At 36.8% G+C, this 20066-nt stretch overlaps 1 protein-coding gene across 1 annotated transcript; it reads left to right on the top strand.

The window, feature by feature from the left end:
- Positions 1–6028: 6028 nt before the first annotated feature.
- LOC129254081 (anamorsin homolog) lies at positions 6029–20066 on the top strand. Its single transcript, XM_064095040.1, has 9 exons — positions 6029–6226; positions 7731–7880; positions 8750–8826; positions 9766–9925; positions 13260–13333; positions 14879–14948; positions 15492–15537; positions 16317–16392; positions 17125–20066. Exons 1-9 carry the CDS (start codon positions 6073–6075, stop codon positions 17236–17238), a joined length of 921 nt encoding a protein of 306 aa, XP_063951110.1. The 5' UTR covers positions 6029–6072; the 3' UTR covers positions 17239–20066.

The raw sequence follows: 20066 nt of genomic DNA, 5'->3' as shown, positions 1-20066 counted from the left end.
GATTGAGTCTTTCCTATAAAACATCTCACGGCGTCCATCAGAGTCCGATTAAACCGTTCCACTTGCCCGTTTGCGGAGGGTCGATAAGCCGTGGTACGGGTCTTGTGGGTAGCCGTCATCTTACAAAGTTCCTGGAATAAGTGGCTCTCAAAATTTCGTCCTTGGTCTGTGTGAACCTGAAGTGGGAAGCCAAATCTACAAAAAAACTCATTCACCGCAGCTCGAGCCGTTTCCTCGGCCCTCTGCGAGGGGAGGGGAATGCATTCCACCCATTTAGTGAACTGATCCACAATCATTAGAATATATTCGTTCCCCTTATCCGATTTTGGAAGCGGCCCTAAAAAGTCCAAGTGAACTCGCTCCAAGGGAACTCCAGCATGGAAGGGGGTCAGAGCGCCACGGGCATGACGGGTGGGCTTCTTCCTCTGGTTGCATACAGTACATGCCTGGATATATAACTCCACATCAGTGCGCATGTGGTACCAGACGTATCTCAGCCTAATCCTTGCTATCGTTCGTTGGACACCTTGATGACCTGAGGTAGGTAAATCATGGTTGAGCTGGGTTACCAATTCCCTGAGCTTTCTTGGCACCCAAACCAGGAATAGTCCCTCTTTCTTCCAGCAGATCAAATTACTTCTGACCTCCAGGAGGCTTCTGTTTAACCAAAGAAACTTTTGTTCTGGTCCCCAGCGCATGATCTCCCCCTCACCTGGTTCTGCACGGCTATCCAGCCATAAGCGAATGGGCGCTAGATATTCGTCTCCCTCTTGGCCTTTGACAAGATCAATGCTGTTGTCGAGGGAGGTGAGATTGATTTGAAATCCCTGTTCGGAGGGCAAACTGGTGACTTCCCCTGACGTCAGGGCCATCTCAGCCAGTGTGGAATACACATTCTCTTCCAGCGGAGTTGGCGGATCGCTTGAGTCAGCCGAGTCGCTCCCCTTTGACTGCTTGTCAATCTTTGTCTGCCCAAGCTCGGGTATCGGTGGGCCCACCTCGGAACGGGAGAGCGGGGCTAATTTCAATTCGGGAATTCGCGGCTTCGAAGATTTCTGAGCCAAGGGTACGGTATTGTCTACTTGCTCCGCAAAGTCACACCAATTTCTATGAGCTCGGGTACAGTAAGGACAGCCACCACAAGGAAGATCATCGGGGGTTAGGCCCAATTCATACATCTCGCAAGCATCGTTGGGGGGAGGTATCCGAGAGAGGGCGTCGGCATTGGCATGGGTTTTCCCTTTCCGATAAGCTATCTCCATCTGATATTGGCTTAATTCCTCTAACCAACGGGCTAGTTGACCCTGGGGGTTTTTGAAATTGAATAGCCATCGGAGGCTACTATGATCCGTCCTCACCTGGAAGGGCTTACCAAGTAAGTAATGCCGGTACCGCCGGGTGAATAAAACCACGGCGAGCAATTCTTTGCGGGTGACGCAATAGCGGCGTTGTTCCAACCAAAAAATTACTTTTTTTCTTTCCAGGGCTCTTTTTGGAGAAACTTAAAAATTTTCCAGGGCTACTTTTTCATTTTCCAGGGCTCTTTTTCCACTTTCCAGGGCTACAATTTCTGTATTTCGCGGCTTTTTTGCGTTTGTGTGTGTGTGTGTGTGTATATATATACACGGTAGCTAGCATATACCAGGGAAGTAAAACACTTCCCTGGTTTGACCTTCGCATTGTTTCTTCGAAGTGATTGTTTATGATTTTAGTGTTGTGATGATAGATGGATTTTGATGCTTGAACGATATCTGAGTTGATTCATGGACCTAATACAGACCTATTCAGATTAAATCATGGAGGTAGAACCTCCATGAATTAATCCAAGTTTGAATGTTTGATACTTGGTTGACGTGAGCTTTGCGTGTTTACTATTTAGTGTTATAGCCCATTTGTCAAATTAATCTAGAAAGATCTGTATTCGTGTCTAAAGACAATGTAAAAGAAAAAGAAAGTTCTGAATTTGTACAATTCTGAGGTAATTTATTTTATCATACAATATAGGTACCTGCAAATGTTATGAAGTTGAACAAATATCCTTCGTACATATTTGACTGAAAGTTATTTAAATGACACTTTTTAAAAAAGACTTAAAATTATTCATACAAAATAATGATATAAGTCATAAAGGTCATTGAATTGTTAAGCGTTCGTATCAGTTACACAGATTCATGACAAAAAGGCCTACCAGAACCAAAACTGGCAATTTCCATCATCCATCATGAATGCCTAGCCTTGCACAGCCTCTAATTGAAATGAACTTATATCCACGTCTTTGCAAATTTTACCTGACCTAATTTCTCCACACAGTGAGAGAGGCCATGTGGCAGCCAAACCAAAACAGAATGAAAAGGGCGGCAATCTCGTACCCCCCCCCCCACCACCACCACAAGAATATCAGATTTCCAAACATGTGCTTCTCAAGATTGTGCAATACATGACGGAGACAAAGAAAGTTATGTAAACAAATTGCCGAGGGTTGATGTCCCTGAATTAAGGGGCTAGTCTACGTTTTCAGTCACTTAAGAAAATGGCGAACTGGCCAAAGGTGAAATACATCATTGAAAAAAAAATGAATGTTTGGATTGAAATAACGAAGATTAAATGAAATATGACTGAAAAATATCCATAGTTGAATCTCTACTTTTATTACTGACAGAACAATAACATCATTTTTTTTATTAACTTCTTGCCAATATTCCAATAAGGCAAGACTCCCATTTAAGACTAGAATGAAAGAAAAAAAAATCAAAGCGTGATTTTTTTTAAAGGGATAAACGAGACTCTTGTTTTGAACAGAGATATAAAAATATTTAAAAACAAACAAGAGGTGATAAACACTTCATTAAAATTATAATGAAGTTCGTAGTGAATTACAACTTGTAAAAGGAGAAATTAACAAGAATAATAGGGAAATAAAGTTTGGAAGAAAAGAAGGAATGAGGAGAGACAAGCTTTGGGGGGAAGGATCAAGATGGGTGGCTGCAGCTCGACATGGGGCTAGATAAATGGGAGGGGGGGAGCAATCATCTATCAAGTCGCCCAAAATCTTACACCTTCACCAAACTTCTCACACAATCCACACACAAATCCCAGTTCATGATACAACCACAAGTGTCGCTCAACACATGCGCACGTGGTCTCTACTGGCATTTTACAGTCACACACACAGAAATACACACTACACACGATGCATCCCCATACCACATGCAGTCACACTGAGCCTAAAGCAGAGAAACGTTCTGCTCGAAGTATATGACTCCTCTGCTCCAAATTCTACATTTATTTTATCTCAGTGCTTGGAGTCGGCGCTGGGGCCGATTTTCGTCCATGAATGAGAGAGCATGGCAAAGACTCGAGTCCCTTTATCTCAGAACCGCCGCCGCTTGGTACTCGAGTCTCCAGAGATCAGGGTCGACTCCCCGACTCTGGCATTGAGAATCGGGTAGACTCGATTACCCGGCGCTGGCTCCCAAGCCTAGTTGACGGGGGCGATTATGAGTTTTGCAGTCGCCCTCGTGTGAATGTTTTTAGCCCTTTTCTGGGGCTCTTTTTGGACTTTCCGGGGCGAATTCGCCCGCCGCCCCCGTGTAATTTTTTGGTTGCGTTGTTCTCTAGTTAACCCAACACTTCCATAAGCTATCACCCTCTCTTGCTCTTCTTGGAGTTGTAAGAGCTCGGCCCCAACGGCGACATCCGATGCATCAGTATCCAATATGAAGGGGTCTGTTGCATTAGGGAGTGTTAACACTGGAGCCGTAACAAGGAGATGTTTGATGTTGTCGAACGCTTGTTGGTGTTCCCTCCGCCAGAGGAAAGGGTTTTTGCCGGTAAGCTGATACAAGGGGGCGGCCGTTTCCGCATAGTTCTTCAGGAAAAGGCGATGATAATTTACCAACCCCAAGAACCGCTCGACCTCTCGGGTGTTGCGGGGAGCAGGCCATGTCTTGACGGCCCGAATGTGCTCCTCTCTCAAGTGTAGACCCGATCCATCCACGTCTCGTCCGAGGAACTCCACTCTGTTCTGGAATAGTGAACACTTTTTAGGCTTCAGCTTGAGATGAAAGGACTTAAATTTACTCAATACCTGATGAAGATTATCCAAGTGGTCAGGGAAGGACTTTCCCAATACCAACACGTCATCGAGGAAGGCGAGAGCTACTTCCCAGTTCAAACCGTTCAGGATCAGATTCATGGCCCTAGCGAATGTGGCCGGGGCATTACACAAGCCAAATGGCATCCTAACAAATTCGAACAAGCCATGCTTGGTGACGAACGCAGTTTTTTCAATGTCTGCCTCGGTTACTTGAATTTGCCAATAGGCGGAGTTTGCGTCGAGTTTGGAAAACCATACATTTCCGGCCAGGGTATCTAAACATTCCTCAATATTTGGTAATGGGAAAACGTCCTTTTTAGTTACTTGGTTAAGTTTGCGGAAATCCAGACACCATCGTACTGAGCCATCCCGTTTCCTGATCAAAACCGGGGGGGAAGCCCAATCTGAGGAGGATGGCCGGATAACTCCGGCCTTTTTCATTTTTTCTAGATGGGCATCTTCTTCGGCTACGAAAGAAATAGGGGTTCTTCTCATTTTCTGTTTGATAGGCTTAGAGTCGCCAGTGTAAATTTTGTGTGTGATTGCCGTAAAATTACCCAAATCAAAATCGTCTTTTGCAAATACATCTTTTCTTTCTTTTCTTCATCTTCACCCTGCCGACTACGCCATTTATTGTATCGTGACCTAGTATTAGTATTACCTTAAGTTAACTGTAATTTACGAGAATCTATGGGCTAATCTGACCTTAAGATATGGATCTCGCGTCGGATTATGGCCTGGCACGAAGCTTGAGTTGCACTGGTTGAACTTGAACTTAGATGTCGGTTGCAGAGCGCTCTGGTCCTTGCTGTAGCGTAGCTAGCTGCCGGGGTATGGTGCGTCCTCAGGCCAGTAGTACACGTCAGCGGTGGATCCAATTTACTCATAATAACACATAACTAAAATGCGTCTTAGCTTATATAGGGGATGGGACCCGTGAGCCGTGACAAGATACCGAAATTATATGGCCCGCCAATAGGGAATACATGTATATGTGTGTAATGCTATGGACAGCGAATAGGGAACTTATAAAGGAGTGCTTGTCTCTACAGGGGTAAGAGAGTAGCGCAGTGAGCTCCGTCGGTAATACGACCTTTCAAAGTTCACGGCGGCATCCGCTATCACCACGAGATTGAAAATAAAATGAATATCATCATAAACGATGTAAGAGAGCAACGCAATAAGCTCCGTCAATAGTACAGTCTTTAAAGGTTTATGGCGGGGTCCGCTATCACCACGAGGTTGAAGAGAAGATTTATATCATTATAAACGATGTAAGAGAGTAACGCAATGAGCTCCGTCAGTCGCACGATCTTTAAAAGTTCACGGCGGGGTCCGCTATCACCACGAGGTTGAAAATAAAATGTATATCATCATAAACGATGTAAGAGAGTAACGCAATAAGCTCCGTCAATAGTACAGTCTTTAAAAATTTATGGCGGGGTCCGCTATCACCACAAGGTTGAAGAGAAGATTTATATCATTATAAAGGGGGTAAGAGAGTAGCGCAGTGAGCTCCGTCGGTAATACAACCTTTCAAAGTTCACGGCGGCATCCGCTATCACCACGAGGTTGAAAATAAAATGTATATAATCATAAACAATGTAAGAGAGTAACGCAGTGAGCTCCGTCGGTAATTCGACCTTTCAAAGTTCACGGCGGCATCCGCTATCACCATGAGTTGGAAGAGAAGATATCTATCCTCTTAAACATTGCCATAGATAATACCGCGTCTTTCTCCCTGAATAATGCGACCTCTAAATAGCTAGCACCTCAAAAACAATCTTGAAATATGTTCTGAGCGATCACGCACTGTAACCAGATCTACGCCGATTTTTTCCTTCAAGGGGCATGATCGAAGATCGGCAAGTGATTGCCGATTGTGGTGAAATCGAATGGAATCGGTTGCCGATTGCAAAATCGGTTACAAGCTTACTTTTTTTTACCTTGCTCTTTACCTATAGCCCAGATCCAATATGGAAGACAAGATTTCAACGGGACAGAGTGTGTTGGTTGTATGGAGTCAAGGTCAGTCTCCAGAGCAAATCAAGGAGGTGGTGGAGAGACTGAGCAGTAAGGTCGGACAGAGTGGGCGTGTCCAGGTAGAGAATGACGAGAGACTTTCTATGTGTAAGTACATATATCCAGTAATCTCCCTCAATATAATTATTGCCCTTTGGAAGATTGCTTTTCCTCGCATTCCTGTCTGATTTCCAGAAAGTAGTTTTCAGAATAACTTCATAGAAAGCATTCTTGTTGCTATAGGAACATTCTCAGTGGGGTCGGTTTTTCGCATGAAATTTGAAACCGCAGCATACGATTTTACACAGTGTGTTGAGTAGCATGCCCAACACATGCGAAGATCCCTTCCTGAAGAACGGTTATGTCCTCACCTACGTTTATACTAGTTTAACGAGGAAAACCAGTCTTGAAAACCGCACCGCGAGGTGGTTTTCCAAACTGGTTTTGAAATCACTTCCAAGACTGCTTCAAGAGTTCCCATTACACATTAAACTAGTTTCCACTAAACTAGATTTAGTACTTTAATGAAAGCAGGGTCTGTGACATTTTGTATAGCATCGCTTGGGCCTTTCAAATGAAAAGTTGAATAAATAATGGACTAAATGTCATCCCATGATAGTATAGAACAACAGCAGACTGTATTTTGTTGATATTTTATAGGGAGAGGGTTTGGATGTAATGCCTCATCAAGGGCTCATTAGTCAATGAACTAATTTCTTTTAGTATTAGAGTACAAAGGGTGTAAAGAAAACCACATTTTCAAAAAGTTCAATATCTGCTCTTTAATTTGATACCTCAATTACAGAAAATGGTCAAGAAATAACAAAGTTCTGGTTATTTGAAATAAGGCTTGAATTTCAATAATTTCATAAAATGAAGAGGTTTTACAGGCTAGCGTTCAAACTTACTCGACACTCCGTTTTGTTGACGATCAGCCATGCATTAAGTCTTTTGTTACCATGCGATAGCTTCAGTGGGAAACCGGTGAAAACACGTTTATTTAATGAAATTATGGAAATACGAGGATTGTTTCGAGGGATCATAACTTTTTTACTACTTGACCATTTTCTGTGATTTAGGTATCAAAGAAGAGAGAAGATAATGAACTTTTTTAGTCATGTGATTTTCTTTTTGAAATTCAGATACCCCCCGCCAAATGAGTTTTTGGCATCCTTTCTTCGAATTGTTTTTGCGCAATCATGCGTGAATGAGGTATAATCTAAGTAATACCAGATGAAAGGGGAGATTCTAAGCTTTACATTGGTAGGTCATTTGTCTATTTTATTTATGATTAAGTTATGATAAATCATCGCTAAATCTCGGTTTCGTTTTTTTTCTGGGACGCACTGTACATGTAACTGAATTTATGTAAATGGTATATAAAGTTTGTTGTAAGATGCTTGGGTGTAAAATATAACAAAGTGTAAAAGCAATTCATGTTCCTGAGGTGGGGATCACAACGTTGCTCTCTCCTGTTTTGAACCTCAATCAAGGTACTTTCTGAATTTAATTCGAGAAATTGTTATCGTTGCTCATTTGTATATTTGGGTGTCACTTCATGATGACAGATGTAATGATAGATGTAATGATTGTCTCTTTTGATTTCTGCTAGCCTCACATCCAGCCTCCTCATTTGATGTAGCACTGTTAGGAGCAATCAAGCCATCAACACAGACCTACTCCTTTGAAACTCTTGCAGAGATAGCCAGAATCCTCAAGCCAAAGGGACAGTTGTTGTTAAGGGAACCTGTATCAGAGTCAGGTATACAAGATCAACTTTCCTTATTATTCTTTTTTTTTTTTGGGGGGGGGGCTGTATTGAAAGTATTTTACAAAACCATCAGTCACTCTCAAAAAGATCCAAAGCAGAAGATCAAAACATTCTTGTTTGGGATATTTTATTGAGTAAAGTGATACTGACAGTACATCTATATAATCGCTGTTGTGTAATATTTGCCTACAGAGCTTTTAATGCCGACTGAACTTGAGATTACATTTTGGGGTTGATGTCACATTTAGCTTGCAAAGTAAATTCATTGATATTTTATGCAGTCAGTAATTCTTTCTCATAATTTTGTAACCTTGATTTCCATAGGTGCAAGGAGTGTTTATTTATGTTTGTGTGTATATTTGTACTCAGATTCTGAGGTGTTGTACAACATAGAGAATATTCAAATTTGTACAGTGGTACAAAATATTCATTCAGTGAAAGAGAGACAATCTATTTTAGTTTTTAGCCAAATTTAATAGATCCATTTATGCCCTCCCTTTCCTGCAAAATTTTGTACCTATTGTGACTACTTGCTATCTGTTTGATTGATGGACAAATTGATTGTCACTTCTTTGGGTGGTTTATGGATGTAGCATGTAGCTATGATTCCTCAGTGAAGAGCTCTGTGGAAAGATATTATTATTTTGTGTTTCTGTGAATTTTCTTGTTTCTAAATACAAACGTTAAATGGTACAAAAATCCAAATTTTGTAAACAAGACATGGTACTGCAAAGTATTTATGAATACAGTGTTGTTTCAAATACAAACTTTAAATGGTACAAAAATCAAAATTTTGTAAACAAGACGTGGTACTGCAAAGTATTTATGAATACAGTGTTGTTTCATTTTGTGTTTTGTAGAGAATGGAGTTGGAATAAGGACACCAGCCAAGCTAGGATCAGCATTAAAGCTGAGTGGATTCATAGATATTAATCAGGTATTTCATATTTCAAATTTGTTGTTTGAAAGCACTGCTACAGTGTGTCACTTTTAACAAGGTATCTAGTCTACATTTTGGGAGGTGACCTAATCTTGTTAAGTAGTGGTTTCATGGTACACCATGTATACTTTCATGGGCGTGTGTTTTATTAAGATCTATTATCCTTTGATATTGATAGTCCAAACTGTCCCTGATAACTGTTAACGTCAAGACATGCCTTTCCCTTTCCTTGATGTTATTATAAATTTGTGAAACATGCTGAAAATTTATGTGTCCCCTTGACATCTATGCTTCCAAAGGAGCCAGAGGCATTATGCTCATGTCTGTATGTATGTCCATCCATTAAATTTTGTTCAATCGCTCTTTTTTAACAAATGTAATCATACATGTATATGAACGACAATGATCTGATTTAAACCTAAAGTCAGATTGATGAACATGATATTGATTGTTCTTGCAGTAATTTATAATAATTTATGGTTCAACTCAATTTTGGCTTATGCATACATATTAAAGAGAAAATTTTTGTTTAGGTTTTTCTATCATACATGAGAACAAGTCACATGTCATAGTGATCGTTCTCTGCATCATAGGTTTGAGAATTCAGCATTTTGGTTTGATTTTCAGCTTATTTTCAGCACTTATGTGAATTTCTTCTGAACAATAGTATAGGGGTTCTTACAATTTCAAATATTTTTGATGGTCACTCACTTACGCAAAGAAAACTATATTTTGATTCTGGATTTACTCTGCTTTCTCAAGCTATACAAGGAACAATAATTACATGTATTTCACACATAGTATTTTCTTAATTGGATTATTATTGAATAACTAATCTTTGTGTACTTTGGTTACACTTTAATGCTCAACCATAAATCATCTTGTTCCATACATGTTCATACATCATCCTACTTTTTTTTTTCTTTCAATGAACAGAATGTAGTGGAAGATTCAGATCCTTCTTCGATAGCCCAGAGTAGAAATATGACTGAAATCAATGGGTTAAAGATGGTTGAAGTGAGCTGCAATAAACCAGACTTTGAGGTGGGATCGACAGCTTCCTTACCTCTCTCATTTGCACCGAAAGCTAAATCAGGTAAATATGATAAAGATGGTACTGGATAGAAGTTTGTCTTTATGCTATTTTCACACCATTGTAAGAGATTTGTTGTTCAGGGCAGGACCTGGGCCCCGTCTTACAAAGAGTTACGATTGATCCGATCATTCACAACTATGGATGGCCAGCAACGTCAACATATATTATGCATGTTTGTTCAAAATATTTTATAACTATGATGCATATTTCAGGCATTTATTGTTTTCTTGAAAATTCACTGTGCTTCTCTTTGTTTACAAAGGACATTGTGCAAATATCCTGGACAAAAAATTATAACACTGATGGATTTCCATAGAGTTACGATTGATTGGATCAATCGTAACTCTTTGTAAGACGGGGCCCAGGCCTACCAAGATTTGTTATTGATCCAATCAACCACAACTATCGAAAGCCAGCAATGTCAACATCTATAATGCATACCTTATTCAAAATATTTCTAGATATAAAGAATATTCATACATCAGTAATTTTCTTGAAAATTCAGTTTGCTTTGCTTAGTTCACAAAGGACATTGTGCAAAGTTTCCTGTAGAAAAAACTATGACATTGGTGGATTTCCATTAGTTGAGGTTGATTGAATCAATCGTAACTCTTTGTAAGATGGGGGCTCTGTAGTCAGTTTGCCGGTGTTAAAAATACTGTAGCATATATTCTTGTGTTGTTCTTTTATTATTAGTACGACTCTTTTTTGTAGGAATTCCATGGAGCATTTTCCAAGCCTTAATATGATGCTAGCGCTAACTCTTAAAAAGAATTTGAAAAAAGAAAAGAAAAAAAATCATACATTGATGAGGTACAGTTTGAGAAGTTATTGTTATATAAATTTCCTGCTAATCTCCCATTAGTAGAGCGGATTAGCTCCAAAAATCACAACAATTGTGCAAATTTTGACTAAAGCATAAAACTTTCACAAGTATTAGTATATGCCATAAGATTTATTTTAAAGATGGGAGGTAAATTTATAAATGCCATTTTCTCCAAAACAACATACATTCCCATATAAATGGTAAATAAACATGATATAGATGACCAAAATGATCATTTTCAGGCTCCCGATTGAAAACATATGAAATTTAGAAATATTCAAGATCTTTAAGATAGTTCCAATTGGTCCGTTGCCATGGCAACGGCTTGTTTTTCCCCAGAAAAATAAAAATTTTGATGAAAAAAAGTTGTAGAATATGATATATCTTTAATTTCCCCTAATTTTACAGTGCTTAACAAAGATATTTTGGTGGCTAAATGTGTAAATTACATCTCAAGCCATTGCCATGGCAACCAAATAACATCTAATTTACAAAAATAACATGGTTGTCAAGACAATGGATAGGTGGAAAATACAATTGGAATTGACTTAATCTGTATGCTTAAGTTTTGACCCCCTCATTTGAACAAAAAATACAAAATTGTTCTGCAGGAGTTCTTTATAAAGATAAAATATTATGTTGCTTTGGAAATGCTTGAATTGAATTTAAAAAGGAACAATTTTACAAAGGGCCCGTTGCCATGGCAACAGCTTATTTCCCTCTAGAAAGGTAAAAATATTGATAAAAATGTAGAATACATGTACGGTATGACCATCATTCCATTTTCCCTAATTTCAAGGTACTAATCGAGATATGTTTGTGACTAAATTTATAAATATAACATCTTAAGCCATTGCCATGGCAACCAAATAACATATAATTTTTTTTAAAAGTGGATGATAAGGTTAAAAACAGGTGAAAGATACAATGAATATTAACTTAATGTGCATTCGTAAGGCCTGACCTACTCAACTAATTTAGGGGAAAATAATTAGGGGGCAACATTGATATTTATCATTATGTTCAAGCATTACCAAATCAACATATCGTAAGAAATCATGCATAACACTTAATGTGATTTTAAAATTAAAAGAGTAGGTCAAACCTTACGCATATTAAGTTAATTTTATTGTATTTTCCACCTGTCCATTATCTTGTCAGCCATGTTATTTTTTGGTAAATTAAATGTTATTTTATTGCCATGGTAATGCCTTAAGATGTTATTTATACATTAAACAACAGAGATATACGTGTATGTTTGATATCAATAAATTCAAGCATTACCAAGGCAACATCAGTTTTTATCATGCTAATGAACTCATGCGGAACACTTACTGTATTTATTTTTTGTTCAAAACTTAATGACTGGTCAAAGTCAAACCTTATGTAGATTAAGTAAATCTTTACTTTACATTCCACCTGTCCATTATCATTACAACTGTGTTAGTTTGTTTTAAAAATTATATCTTAATTGGTTGCCATGGCAATGGCTGAAGATGTTATTTATTTATTAACAGCAAGCATATATATGCTTAGCTCCCTAAAATTGGGGCAAATGAAATAAAAATCAGATTTTACAATTTTTTTGTTTATCAAACATGATACTTTTCTGGGGGGAATGAGCTGTTGCCATGGCAACGGGACATTTGAAACACTAATATTTATCATTAAATTCAAGTATTACCGAGGCAACATAATTTTATTATTCTGATGAACTCATACAGAACTCTTACTGAAATTTTTGTTCGAAATTAAATGACCGGCCAAACCTTTCGCATATTGAGTTATTTGTATTTTCCACCTGTCCAAAATCTTGTCATCCAAATCATGATTTTTTAGTATTAGATATTATCTGGTTGCCATGGCAATAGCTTCAGATGTTATTTATACATTTTGCATCAAACATATCGATGTTTAGCACACAAAGATTAGGGGAAATGCAAGAAAAATCAGATTCTACAGTCCCTTTTTTAATCAAAACTGGTACTAAATGATCTGTTGCTATGGCAACAGGCCATTTTGAATATTGATATTTATTGCAGAATTCAAGTATTACCAAGGCAACATCAATGTTTATCATTCTAATTTAGTTCATGCAGAACACTGACTGTATTATTTTCCCCTAAATTAATTGAGTAGGTCAGACCTTACGAATGCACATTAAGTTAATATTCATTGTATCTTTCACCATTTTTTAACCTTATCATCCACTTTTTTAAAAAATTAGATGTTATTTGGTTGCCATGGCAATGGCTTAAGATGTTATATTTATAAAATTTAGTCACAAACATATCTCTATTAGTACCTTGAAATTAGGGAAATTTTTTTTTTAATAAATCTTACGGCATATACTAATACTTGTGAAAGTTTCATGCTTTAGTCATAATTTGCACAATTGTTCGGCTAATCCGCTCTACTACATACAGTATGGTCTAATAATTGTTTTCCAAGCTACACAGGCAGTAGTCTGTATCCTTGATCAATTTTATGATTTTTTTTTTCTTTTAGAGCCAGCAAAGAAGAGTGGGGATGTGGCAAAAGTTTGGACTCTCTCAGCATTTGATATGGCAGATGATGATCTGGTATGTTGAAAATCATTTCCTTTCATTTTGACTCGGAATACTAAGTAAAACATGTGACCAATGCCCCTGAAATGAAGTGATTTGAATTTGTTTTACTGCTTCATTAAATGCAACATATTACTGTGTTAATTGTTTGTTATAACTATTCTTGTCACCTGTATGTTTACAGGTTTTTAACTGTATGAAATTGTATCTCTTTTATAAAGGTGTGTTATCAAAGTATTCCATTAAAAAGTCACTTTTATTCTACTCCAAATTTACGTTGAGTTCATAATCATGTTTTTATACACCCGTCTCGAAGGGACATATTATGGTATCATGCTTGGTGGTCCGTCTGTCGTCTGTCTGTCCGTCCATTAATTTTTTCTTGTAAACGTGATAACTTTAGTTTAACTTAACCTAGGCTCATATAGTTTGGTTTGTATGATACTAGCATGGATCCCAGGAGGCATATTGATTTTGAGGTCAAAAGGTCAAAGGTCAAGGTCACAGTGACATGTTTTTACCTTACCCTGCTGCAGTCTTTGTAAACGCGATAACTTCGGTTTGATTTAACCTAGGCTCATATAATTCAATGTGTATGATACTAGCATGGATCCCAGGAATTCTATTGATTTTGAGGTCAAAAGGTAAAAGGTCAAGGTCACAGTGACATGTTTTTTATCTTACCCTTCTGCAGTCTTTGTAAACACGATACCTTCATTTTAACTTAACCTAGGCTCGTATAATTTGGTGTGTATGATACTAGCATGGATCCCAGGAATTCTATTGATTTTGAGGTCAGACAGTCAAAGGTGAAGTCGCCACCTTCCACTTTTCTTGCTTGACCAATAACTCCATTTGGGCTTTACAGGTGGGCGTATTATGTGCTTGCCTTAGCAACACTCTTGTTAAAAAAATGTATTTTGTGGAAAGGGGTATACCCATTTGTTCTTGTTATATCAGGGTCTCGATTTACAAAGAGTTATGATTGATCTGATCAGTCATAATTATGAAAATCCATCAATGTCATAATTGTTAATAATGGAACTGTAAACAGTATTCATGTAGAAACACAGGGACTTGCTGCTAATTTGTCAAAGGCAATGAATTGTGCATAGATATTTAGAAAACATTTTGAATGGATGTATGCCTTTGAGATGTCAGCGTTGCTTGGATTTGCATATTTTTTGATGATCGGATCAGTTGAAACTGATTGCAAGGCGGGGTTCAGCATGCTCTCAGCAGGGGGAATATTGCACAGCTCGAGGCCTTAACAAAAATAGCCCAGGAAAATCCTCATTCACTGCATTGTTAAGGCATATTCTATGTTGGAGATTTAGGCAGTAGGTTGTGAGAAGAATAATTCATTTTTTTCCTGGCTCTTAATACTCTCCACTCCCGTCTGTCTTGGGCCAGTCTCTGCAGTGATCCCCAGGTCTGTTGGAGGTTAGACATTTCACCCTCCACGGTCCGTCGCCAGGTGTTCTTGGGCCCACAGTATCATTATTTCATGAATATGTTCTAATATTATTTCTTTCATTGTTGCAAACATTTGATGAATAGGACATCATTGATTCAGATGCACTTTTGGAGGAAGAGGACCTAATGAAGCCAGACCCAGAATCTTTAAAAGGTAATATTTCCATTTCAATTTCAGAGCCATTTTCATGCAAAATATTCAATACTATTTACATTCCAGTTATATATGCTCAAGAAAATCAATTTGTATTCAGCAGAAGCTGAATTAGTTAAAATTTAATTGTGAAAAAGTTCAAATTTGAATCAAACAGTAATTGGTAGTTCCATCAATATTTTTTCATATATAGTTTAACCCACTGTTGTAAAATTGACTCTAGTAAAAAATTAGTTTGATAGATAAGAATTTCCTTGTTATTGTCGTTTAAGTTGAACACCCACAAAGCCTCTGTGCTTCATGTAATATTTAGCAATCACAAAAAATCTACAATAACTATACATGCTTTTTTCTTCCAAATATACCAAATCTTTTGATATTATATTCACAGCAACATAATATTACACAGAATTTTTACATGCACGTCAAGCCAGAAATGGTTCAAAAACATAATTCTGTATACAATTTCAACATAGATTGTACTTACAATGGTAATTTGCCTTACATTGTGATATGTGTCTATCTGTGTTTTTTCTTGTACAGCCACATGTGGACCAAACTCGGCCAAAAGGAAAGCCTGCAAAAACTGGTGTGTATCATTCATTTAAGCCATTTATTTTTCATATAGATTTTGCTGTACTATTTTCATGAAGATTTTAGATATATTGTACATCATGGATTTTGCATATTCAATCCTAACTAATGTCATTCAGAATAAAAATACATTTAATATACCTGTAAACCATGTGAAAATTTATTCATATTGATATGCTTATTCAAAGTTGCTAAGCTCCTTTAAAAATGTCCATTGGCCCTGTAACATATAAAATAAATCTTATTGTAACATCCAATGGGGACTTCCATGGAACTCTTAGTTTTCACTGGCTGTTGGATATTGTTACCAAGGTACGTACATTAGTAACTTTTATGCAATAGGTCCCTGCAGTGGCATCATCATGTCAGTCACCTCAACAACAAACAGTCATATGTATAGTTCCCCAATGGGTGATCAATAGTTTACAGTATTGATCAGCTGGTGTGAGGCATGTCTGACATAGCATCCCCTATATCATTGAATGCTCTCTTGTGGTATATACCACAGCGTGATCTAAGGCCCCATTGCAAACATTTTTACCATTATTGTAACTATGGCATCCAATGGGGACTTGCGTAAAATCCTTGATTTCAATTAGCTTTTTAGTTTTGAGCATCGCTTCCAAGGTAGTTACCATACTAGTAACTTTTGTGCAACACGTCACAGTAATTCACCTTTTGCTGTCTTGAATCATTCAAAAGTTTTTTAAATAGTTTTGTAGCTGATTGCAATGTAAGATATGAAAGCACTGTATTGTTATATTTGGTTTACAGTACTTGTGGTTTTGCTGAGGAGTTGGAGCAAGGCAAACCTGCCAAGGCAAAGTCTGTGACATCATCATGTGGCAGTGTAAGTATTCATTATCTGTAGTTATTTGATACATTTAATATCAATGTTAAATAAAATGTCCTTAAACATTCATATAGACTTGTAACTGGAAGTATTGCTCAAAGGCCTTTGTTTGTTACTGAGTGAAGGATACTTATAGTTTGCCTACATTTTTGGAATACTGAAATAATTGTTGTGAGCTATTACAATATCTCTCTATGATATTTAATAGCCGAATGATCTACAGCAAAGGACAGCTGAGTCAGTAAGGCTGACTGTTTGTATGGAGCCCCACACATGCTTTTTTGTGTGTGTGTGCAGTGCATGTATTTAGTCAATTTATTATCATTTTGATGATTAAAATGCCTAACAGTGAACACCAGTTCTGCTTGATGAACATCCTGTCTCGGTCACTTTGATAAAATATCTTCTACTTAAAAAAAAAAAAAATCATGATCAAATAAAAATTTATTTCTTGCAGAAAAAGGATAATTTCATCTCTTCATACATTTGTTTTGGGAACATCCTATTGGATAGTTCATTATTGATAGTTCATGTTTTGGGTAATGGAAATAAGTGATAGCAGCTTGGTTTTGTGTGATCCTGTTCTGTGCTGTGCCATTTGAGATTACTTGGTGGCTACAGTAAATGTGCAATATAATAAAACTCACCATCACATGATATGAATCTAACTAATCACAGAAGTACAATGTTAAATATGTTTGAATATTTCTGTTATTTCTCCTTATTTAGTGTTATTTGGGAGATGCGTTCAGGTGTTCAACATGTCCTTACCTTGGTATGCCTGCCTTCAAACCAGGAGAGAAAATCTCATTATCAAGTAGACAGCTCAACGCCGATGCCTGATCCACAATCTCCTTTCTCTACATAACTCTATTGGTATTCATATCATTTGAAGTTTTATGCATCAATATTGATATGAGGTATTCTCGTCATTGGGCTTGGAATTCTGTGATGTTGTGGCCTGTCTTTGGTTTTGGTAAATCTCCCCAAAAAGTGCATGTCAACCGCCCTGTCTTACAAAGAGTTGCGATTGATTTGATCAACCTCAACTATGGAGAAAGCCAGCAATGCCCACATCTAAAAATGCATGTTTGTTCAAATAATATTCTAGATATGATGTATTCATAAATTCATTGATTTCTTGAAAATTTTGGTGTGTTCGCCTTTGTTTTAATGCAAAGGACATTTTGCAAATTTCCTGTAGAAAAAATTATGACAATGATGGATTTCCATAGAGTTACAATTGATTGGATTGACCGTAACTCTTTGTAAGACTGGGCCCCAAAACGGTTGTGCTGTGTATGATATAAACTAATGGATGTTGCAAGAACCTTCCAATCAATTGCAAGACTATTTTCATTCCTGAAATCAATCATAAGTGTTGCAATTAATTGCAAGACTTATGATTGACTGCTAGTCTGCTTGCTTGTTGAAACAAGGAGTGTAATCTAATTTGCTATAATTAAAAGTGATCAATCAATTGTAAAATTGCAACAGAATATTTGCAATTGATTGCAAATATTTTCTTGCAACACCCCCTAAGAATGTCTTTTATTGGATAAATTCAAAGGTTTTACATCAAATTTTAAATCGATCAGGTTCCCATGCGAAATAGAATATCTGCATATTTTTGTCTTGTTCATATAAAACACCTTCTCAAGCGTGGAATGGCCTGAAAATTTCAGGACACAATCTGTATTATTAGCTCTCTAACATCCAATGACTAGATATGTAAAGTATGTGCTCAAACAGCGATTTTGAATTAAAATTTTAAAAATTATCGAGAGAGGGCACTAGATTAGAGTTTAAATCCCAACAGACAACAAAATACCATATTTACATTTCGATGGGTAAATAATGCATTCAATGACCACTATGCCTATGGGCTATTCCACGGTTACTCACGTTACATTTGGAGACACCTTGACTCATACTTGGAGCTGTAACTCCATTATTATTGATAGGAACTAAACATCTCTTTATCACAACATAGTACGCAGTCTGACTATCCTTTGTATAAAAACAAAACTTTGGAAATTTCATTATGCTCCTGGCAAATCTTTGAAATGTGTCGGTTACTCATGTTACATGATTTGGACATGCATAAAATGAAAAGTGGACATAAGTAAAAAGTGTCCTCATGCAAGGCTTTTATGAAAGTTGATTATATCCATTTCAAAGAAGTATATTAGGGAGACAAATTTGTATATAATTCAAAAAATAAAGAACACATGGTTTTTACTAGGGGTGCAGATAAAGTGGTTACTCACGTTACGGTTCAGATGGGCTATATGTACAAAGACACATTTAGCTCATGTCCACCAACCTATGGAATTGCCCCTATGTAGTATTGTAATATTTGATGATATTTTACATTACTGACCCTTAACCAAAACTGAAGACAGGGCTTAAATATCAATGATCATGTTGTACCAGATTCAACTGTGATGTAATAACATTTGAAAATATTGATATGCAGATAGTGCTAGCCTTGGAACCTGTGATGTTATATTACTAGAAAATCTCATTGTGTACCGACAGATGCCTGTGAAGAAAAGCTATCAAATATGATTACTTTTATAATGGCCATTCTTTAGACCATGCAGACCAAAATGTGCATTTTTATAGTGCACCGATAAAACCAGCTATATAGATAATAATTATGAATAGTATACCTCATTGTGTCCGAAGTACTTGTGATATTTTCCGACCATGGCATGTCCACATATTGAAAAGTAAAGTATATATGTTTAAAGTGATTGGTTAACATTGGTTTGACTTTTTAAAAATCTGAGCTAGAAGGTCACACTTGTCACCTGTGTCTGTGATATGTTACAAAAATGAAGCCCAGAAAAAATTGCGTTCGAAAATAATTATTTAGTGCTTCAAAAATTGAAATATAAAGTGACCGAAAACACTATCTTAATTTCATCCCATACACTTATGTGTACTATTTAGGCGTCTATAAGACGCCTATTTACAAAATCAGGGTTTGCCTTGTAGTTTTAGCTTTTCATTCTCAATAATGGTTGTTTTCAGGGTTTATTAGTTCTAATACATACACTTGTACACATGTTTCATCTTGGTTTGAGAATTTTTTAAATCGGCTGCTCACAAAGTTAAACAATACCTTTAAGATTTGAGCAGGTGAGATTTATTTGTATGTCATTTTGCACTACTTTGAGATTATAATTGATTTTAAGTGAAACATGAGGTTGCCTTTCTTTTCAGCTTCAACATAGATTTTGGTCATTCATTGAAAACACATTTTGTTAACTGTTTCAAACATTCTTTCTTGCAATATGTCATTTGTAATGCATGGGTTCTTGAATTTCCTTTTTTTTTAAAGACATCATTTATTTGTTTGTATGTACTTATAAATGTATATATGAAGAAAAAAATAATGATAATATAGCATTACATAACACTCTTCGATTCCCTTACATTTGAAAAAACATAATAAGTGCACTGAGATATTGTTTTATTTATACTGTACGTAATTTTGATCCAAATCATGACAATAAGTTCTTGAAGTTGTTTTGTATAGCAATATGTCATACATGAGTTTTAAAATCCTGTTCATGTGTATGTAATTATTGATTGTTATTGGCTATTTTCAATTAAAATTGGAAGAGATATATCTGCAAGGATATTAAACAAGGTCAAATCAA

This window comes from Lytechinus pictus, chromosome 2, assembly GCF_037042905.1.
Source record: "Lytechinus pictus isolate F3 Inbred chromosome 2, Lp3.0, whole genome shotgun sequence".
Classification (NCBI taxonomy): Eukaryota; Metazoa; Echinodermata; class Echinoidea; order Temnopleuroida; family Toxopneustidae; genus Lytechinus; species Lytechinus pictus.
Note: the sequence above shows the minus strand (reverse complement) of the source record. Positions and strands in the feature narration are given on the sequence as shown.

What these genes read in the sequence shown, in the direction of transcription:
- LOC129254081 (XM_064095040.1), top strand. Translation starts at nt 6,073, where the DNA reads ATGGAAGACAAGATTTCAACGGGACAGAGTGTGTTGGTTGTATGGAGT. An exon ending in GATTCATAGATATTAATCAG is followed by an intron (nt 8,827 to 9,765) that starts GTATTTCATATT and finishes TTCAATGAACAG; the next exon opens with AATGTAGTGGAAGATTCAGA. An exon ending in TGACATCATCATGTGGCAGT is followed by an intron (nt 16,393 to 17,124) that starts GTAAGTATTCAT and finishes CTCCTTATTTAG; the next exon opens with TGTTATTTGGGAGATGCGTT.